This window comes from Penaeus vannamei, chromosome 30 (genome assembly GCF_042767895.1).
Source record: "Penaeus vannamei isolate JL-2024 chromosome 30, ASM4276789v1, whole genome shotgun sequence".
In the NCBI taxonomy this organism is placed as follows: Eukaryota; Metazoa; Arthropoda; class Malacostraca; order Decapoda; family Penaeidae; genus Penaeus; species Penaeus vannamei.
This window is the reverse complement of record NC_091578.1, coordinates 14,420,461-14,427,960: the sequence shown is the minus strand read 5'-3', so window position 1 is coordinate 14,427,960 and position 7,500 is coordinate 14,420,461. Positions and strand designations below refer to the sequence as shown.

Here is a 7,500-nt window from a genome sequence, read left to right as displayed (position 1 = left end):
GAAGTGCATATTTACAAATATATATGTAACAAATAAAGAAATGATATAAAGAATGGTTCTTAAAAAGCGTAAGAATGGAAAGGATACTTAAAAACAACGCCATTCACAGGAAATTCACATTTCTATTAGCATGAGATTCCCAAATGTTTGTGCATGAGTAAAGGTTTTGCAAAATTTTGGTGCCTGTTACCTTTAAGCTACTCTTTTCAATTTGTTTTCTTATCAGTTTCCACATCTCGTTTGTTTATTGTATATATCATTTGATTATTATCTTATATCACTTTGATCATAATTTTGATAACCAGTACAGTAAGATTTCTTTTATCTTTGCTATTATCATCGTTACTGATTTATCAAAAGTATCTATCGAGGATATTACTTTTATTCATTTTACTGTTACTGTTGTTAGTACCACTAGTATTATAAGCATTACTATTTCTATTATCAGCATTTATTATTGTTATTGTCCTTATGATGATATCTTTTAATCTGGTTTCTTCTATTCATATCAGCCAGAATAAAGGTTATATAAAGTACTATAAATCGACGAAAAACAATTATTATTTCTATTTTCATCTCTTATTTAGCATATACAAATCTTTTATTTTTCCTTTCTTTCTCTTTGCATCGATTCTATTCGTAAAATAATTCAAGTGTTCTCAGTGTGATGGTAAAACAGCATGCAAGTGTTGCATTGTAAAGTTAGTGTATCGTAGTTTTCTTATTTTAACTCTGTATTTTGTGGCATTTGACCAAATATAAAGTAGGCTATCTGATATATAAAAAGATATCTTATCATTCCATAGTTTTGTGATTATAGAGTTGCTTCTAAAATTCATAAAATTTATCTTCTTTACTTCTTATTGTAATGACTTTCAAATTTGTAGATTGAATATAAAAATTACTTCTGTAAGTTTCTGCTCAGAACAACTAACATATAATTTTGACAAATGTAATTGATATAATGTTGAGAGAGAGAGGAAGAGAAAGAGCGAGAGAAAGAGAGAGAGAGAGGGAGGGAGAGAGAGAGAGAGAGAGAGAGAGAGAGAGAGAGAGAGAGAGAGAGAGAGAAAGAGAGACATAGAGAGAGAGAGACAGACAGACAAACAGACAGAGGAAGATAAAAAGAGAGAGAGAGAGAGAGAGAGAGAGAGAGAGAGAGAGAGAGAGAGAGAGAGAGAGAGAGAGAGAGAGAGAGAGAGAGAGAGAGAGAGAGAGAGAGAGAAAGGGGGGGGGGGAAGAGAGACACACAGAGAGATAGATAGATAGAGAGAGAGGGGGTGGGTAGCAAGAGAGGAGAGAGAGAGCGGAGAGAAAGAGAGAAGCAGACACACACACACGCACACACACACACACACACACACACACAAAGAGAGAGAGAGAGAGAGAGAGAGAGGGAGAGAGAGAGAGAGAGAGAGAGAGAGAGAGAGAGAGAGAGAGAGAGAGAGAGAGAGACAGAGAGAGACAGAGAGAGACAGAGAGAGAGAGAGAGAGAGAGAGAGAGACAGGCAGACAGACAGTCAGAGAGTTAAAGAAAGAAGAGAGAGATAGATTGATAGGTAGATAGATAGATAGATAGAGAGAGAGAAATAGAGATAGAGAGAGAAAGAGAAAGAGAGAGAGAGAGAAAGAGAAAGAGAGAAAGAAAGAAGAGAGAGAGAGAGAGCAAGAAACAGAAAGTATGAGAGACAGAGCGAGAGAGAGAGCGAGCACACCCACCACCCTCCCCTCGACACCCCCTCTGTCTCACCGCGCCCTCTATGCCTCTGTGAGCAGTTCACGATCATAGAGTTCGAACACGACACTCTGAGGATCCTGCTGGACTACCTGCACACCGGCTCCTGTCCTCTCACCTGCACCTCCATCCCGGGCCTCATCTGCGCCGCTGAGCACTACGACCTCCCCGAACTCCTGCAGGCTTGCTTCCACCACGCCAAGCAGTTCCTTCGGATAGAAGTGGTGAGTCGGGGGGGTTCCGGTAGGGTGGGGGATGGGGGGGAGTATTGGTTCTCGCGTGATACTTTTATTTGGAGGTATATTGGTATTCAGACATACGTATGCACGTTCAAACTCGAATGTCCACATACACTATAAATAAACTGGCAGACAACACACAAACGCGCATACACACACACGCACGCACGCACGCACACACACACACACACACACACACACACACACACACACACACACACACACGCGCACACACACACACACACACACACACTCTCTCTCTCTCTCTCTCTCTCTCTCTCTCTCTCTCTCTCTCTCTCTCTCTCTCTCTCTCTCTCTCTCTCTCTCTCTCTCTCTCTCTCTCTCTCTCAAACACACACAAACAAACAAAGAAACTAATAAACACCCAAACAATAACCCAAACAAACACGCACACCAATGAAAAAATGATTGAACGAAAATGCACAAATCCTCCATGTCCTTCCTTTATTCACCCTGCCTTCCTCCCCGACTCCCAGGTTTGCAACATGCTGAGCAGTCTTGAGAACTACTACTGGCGATACACGTCCGCGTCAGAGCTGGTCAACATGATCCTTGCTTTCGTCGAGACACGGGCGGTGCAGGTGAGTATAGCATTATGCTCATTCTGGTTTCCTGAAATTTGTTATGACTTTCTGTATGAGTTGTAATTAAAGCGGAGATGTCGCTATGAGTCACTTAATTTTTTTTCTGAAATATCATGTGATTCTTTCTTTCTATTTTTTTCTTTTCTTTTAATAACCGCTCTTGTTCTTTTTCATTGTCCCTTTTCCTGTTTATTTCTTTTCTTACCTAATCAAAACCAATGTCTCTATTTTTATTTATTTTTTTAGGTTAGGCATATCCCTTACATTTTTTCTTATCATTACTCTCCCTTCGTTTTCTTTCTTTTTTCGTCACTCATAATTCCCTTAATTTCTTTTTATCACTACCCTTCTTCCTCCTGGTTTCTGTTCTTGCCAGTCAAAACATCTCCCTTAGATTTTTTATCACCATCTCCCTCCTCCTTCTTTCTTCTCTCACCAATCAAAACATCCTTTTACCAACTACAAATCTTATGTTTCTCTTTAGCGTTATCCATCGTCCTTCCTTTTTATTTTACCAATGAAAACAGTTTCCTTAATTTCCTTATATCACTACGCCCCCTCCCTTCTCTCCTTATCATTCAAAACTTCCTTCTTATTCTCGCTTTATCATAACCCTCCCCCCCACTTTCTCACAAATTAAACTATACTTTATCATAACCCTTCCTCGTCCTTATTCCTTTTCTTCCCAATCAAAGTATCGTTATCTCTTTCTTACTATTCTCCCTCCTTTCCCCCCCTATCCCTTCTTCCCAATCAAAACATCATCCTCATTTACCCTTTATTATAACCCTCCCCCCGACTTTCTCACAAATCAAAGTATACTTTATCAGAACCCTCCCTCGCCCTCATTCCCTTTCTTCCCAATCAAAGCATCTTTCGTAATCTCTTTCTTACTATTCTCCCTCCTTTCCCCCTCTATCCCGTCTTCCCAATCAAAACATCATCCTCATTCACCCTTTACAGTAACTCTCCCTCCTTCCTTTTCCCGCGCAGGTGTTCGAAAGCCCGGACTTCCTTCAGCTGTCGGAGTCGATGGTCAACATGATGATGGCGCGAAACCTCGAAGTCGCCGAGATCACGAAATTCGAGGCGATGCTCACGTGGGCCAAGAACCGCGTGAGAGTGAAGGGCGCCTCGAAGGTGGACTCCCGCGTCGAGTTCCGCTGCATCATGGAGAGGCTGACGAGGGAGCTCAAACTGTATAGGATCTCTCCGCAGGATCTTATCAAGGTTGGGAGGGCGAGGAGAAAGGGAGTTTGGGCTTTCTGCTGGATCTCCGTTTTCTTTGCTTTCTTTGACTCCGTTTTCTGTGGATTTTTCCTTCCTATACTCTGTTATTCTTTGCTTCTCTCTTTCTAGTACATTTTTTCATTATTACAATCAACTTGATTACTGTTATTTTGTTAACGATTTTAAAAAAATAATTATCGGTGCCATCAATAGTAGTAGCTGTGGAAGTATCGTTTTTTGACATTGCCATCATTATTACCTTTATGACCATCTTTACCACCTTTATTTTATTTTGTCTACATTCATTTATGTTCTCATACTTATTTTTAATGCATTTCACGGTCAGAATAGATTTATGAATTATATGACAGATAAGGCCAACTACAACAGTAATAATAAAAATCTTTTGAAATGTGATTCTGATGATGATAGTGTGAAAGATGTTGATGATGATAATGACGAAACAGAAGATAATGATAGTAAAAAAAAGAGGTAAAGATGAATATGGCAATGCCACGAGAGAAGATTCTACCGACAGTCCTTCTAACCCCCCCCCCCCTCCCCCCAGATCGTGCTGCCGAGCAAGGCCATCAAGAACGAGCGCATCCTCGAGACGCTGATGTTCCAGGCCAACTCGGGGATGTACCGCATCAACGATTCCTACCTGGAGGCGTGCCAGCAGAGACTCCAGAAGCAGGATTCCAAGTTCAGCGAGTGGGAATCGTTCGACTACGGCCTATAGCACCAACCGGACGGCCTCTCCTTCTCGGCGCGCAGGACCTCGCCAGGACGCTAGTGGGATGCTAGGGAGATGGGGGGAAGGAGGGGACAGGAGGGGGATGGAACCGGGTGGAAGCCGGGATCGGAGAGAGGGCGGAGTGAGAGGGAGTTCGAGAGGGGGCGGAGTGAGAGGGAGAGGGAGAGGGGAGACGAGAGGACTGTGGATAGCTATTTATGGAAATCTTTCTCTAATGACCTTTATTGCTGGTTGATTCATCTACCAATTTATGCTTCTATAATCATATCCATTTTATTTGAACCCAAACAAACAATACAGGGTTTCCACATAAACAGAATCACTGTGTTGTGAAAGAGAACAGATACGACATCAATGTGGCACTAATCACTTTATAATTCGTGGGTCCCTCTCTATTTTTTCTCTCTGCCCGTCTCTCTCTCTCTCTCTCTCTCTCTCTCTCTCTCTCTCTCTCTCTTTCTCTCTCACGAGGCCTAATCAGAAGTTAGTGTTTCTGTGGCTACTTTAATTATGGGGAAAAAGAAAGAAAAGAAAGCGAAATAGTGACATATAACAAAGAAAAAAAAATAGGACACGAACTCTGGTCGTATAAAATCGTGTCCGTGTTCTCGCATATTTCCAAACGATAATAAATGAAAAATTAATAATTTTGGCATTGAAAAATGGCAAAGGAAAGATTTAAAGATTTAAAAAAGGAAAGAAAAGAAATATATGTCGTGTAAATTCGTTTTTTGTCTATTACATGTTGATGAATTCCAAGTGTGAAATCTGAATTTATATATATATATCTTCTGGATGTAAATTCTGAGACAACCTCTTCTGATGAACGGTGAACGCTTAGAGTATATATATACATAATTGTTCAAGCAAGAATCTGGTTACTGATAGACGCACAAGCCATTACATCGAGTGTCTAAACAGCGGGACGTCGGAAATGGCGCCAAGGCGGGAGGCGACCGTGTTTTGTTTTCGTCGTTCGGTTCGGCCGGAGAGCCCGAGTGTTTCGCCCGCGCCCTCTGCCTTCACTTCGGTTCGCGTTGTAGGGGTGTTCATGTACGTTTTTGTTTTCCGTGTGTCTATCCATATATACATGCTTGCGTAAAAAGCGTACACACACACACGTAGAAACACACACACATGAACATATGTATGTATCTGTCCACAGGTTGGGGTGTGTCCTCGTGTTTCTGTTTGTAGATGCGTAACAGTTGGTACGTGCTTGTGTGCATTTGTTTTTGTATGTGTAAGTATACATGCATACATGCACCCATATGTGTGTACAAACAAATATTCATGTGTAGATTTATACATACATATAATATATATATATATATATATATATATATATATATATATATATATATACATAAATATATTTGTATATATATTAGTATATATATATATATATATATATATATATATATATATATATATATATATATATATATGATTATTCGTTTCTTTACTTGCGTCACATTAACTCTTTCGGTATTTCTCTTTTCCACCTTTATTCACGTTCCTTGATAATAACAGTTTCGAATCTGCCTTTGTTGTTGCCAGGTGTCGCTGGGGAAGTTATTTCAGGAAGTTGCGTTCTCGGAGGCCGAAGGAACTGGCGCGTCCTGCCGCTGCCGCGTCGGGAGTGGGAGCTGTGGTGCGGGGAGTGCGATATTCATACATGCATATATGTATATGCACACACACACACACACACACACACACACACACACACACACACACACACACACACACACACACACACACATATATATATATATATATATATATATATATATATATATATATATATGTATGTATGTATATATATATATATACATAATACATATATATACATATATAATATATATATATATATATATATATATATATACATATATATACATACATACATATATATATATATATATGAGTGAATAAATAAATATATATATATATATATATATATATATATATATATATATATATATATATACAAGTGAACACACGTGTGTGTGTATATGTGTGTGTATATATAAATATATATAAATATACATATGTATATGTATATATATATATATATATATATATATATATATATATATGTGTGTGTGTGTGTGTGTGTGTGTGTGTGTGTGTGTGTGTGTGTGTGTGTGTGTGTGTGTGTATAGCGAAGTTGACCGAAAAAGAAAAAAATTACCGAGATAGTCGCCCTGCTTTTTCTCCCTGTTATCGGATATCAAGAGAATTATGTAAAATCTCATTTTAATAATGACGACCACTGCTATCATTCTACTCGTTACGTCAGATAATTTTTGTTTTCAGATATTTTGATGAAAAAGACAATATGGTAGTAGTCCACCATTGTCAGCAATTTGCAAGTTTACGTATTCATTTCCAGTTTCTACCTCTGCCTGAGCGCCCTTCCCCAGTAGATGAAAAAGCAGTCAATAACAAAACACGAATTGCGTTTACTCGGTCAGCCATTGCTCTCTCTTTCCTTTAGGTACGTTGCGTTATCTTTTTCTACTCACAATGACATACAAATTCACGGATGAATTCAAATTTAATACGTTGCTTGAGAGTGAAAAGAACGATAAAAAATAAATAGAAAACGAGCATAAACTTTAGAAGGTAAACTTTAAAATTTTGAGATGGCTAGCACTACTTTAAGCTCGTTGCCCTCGCGAGACATTCACTAACGAGAGAATAAACTGTCATTTTCCAGTTACAAGTAAATAGTTTTAGCAGAGAGCAAATGTCAGCCTCTTTTATAACATATATTCATTATCCGTTCGCGATACGTTGCGTGGAGAACGTGGTCTTAAGAGAACATTTGTATCTAGTATGATTTAATACTTCTAGGATAATCTTCTCCATCGCTAGATAAGTAAGTCGATCTAGATTAGATAAAAACAGGATTCGGCAGCATTATCT

At 39.0% G+C, this 7,500-nt stretch overlaps 1 protein-coding gene across 1 annotated transcript in view; it reads left to right on the top strand.

Moving 5' to 3' along the window:
- LOC113802418 (uncharacterized) overlaps positions 1–5,869 on the top strand; it is a 23,210-nt gene extending 17,341 nt beyond the window's left edge. The window contains exons 10-13 of the mRNA XM_070143309.1: positions 1,777–1,959; positions 2,472–2,576; positions 3,573–3,809; positions 4,378–5,869. Coding sequence (XP_069999410.1) covers positions 1,777–1,959; positions 2,472–2,576; positions 3,573–3,809; positions 4,378–4,551 — 699 coding nt within the window. The 3' untranslated portion in view covers positions 4,552–5,869. The remainder of the gene's footprint in view (positions 1–1,776; positions 1,960–2,471; positions 2,577–3,572; positions 3,810–4,377) is intronic.
- The last annotated feature ends 1,631 nt before the right edge of the window (positions 5,870–7,500 follow it).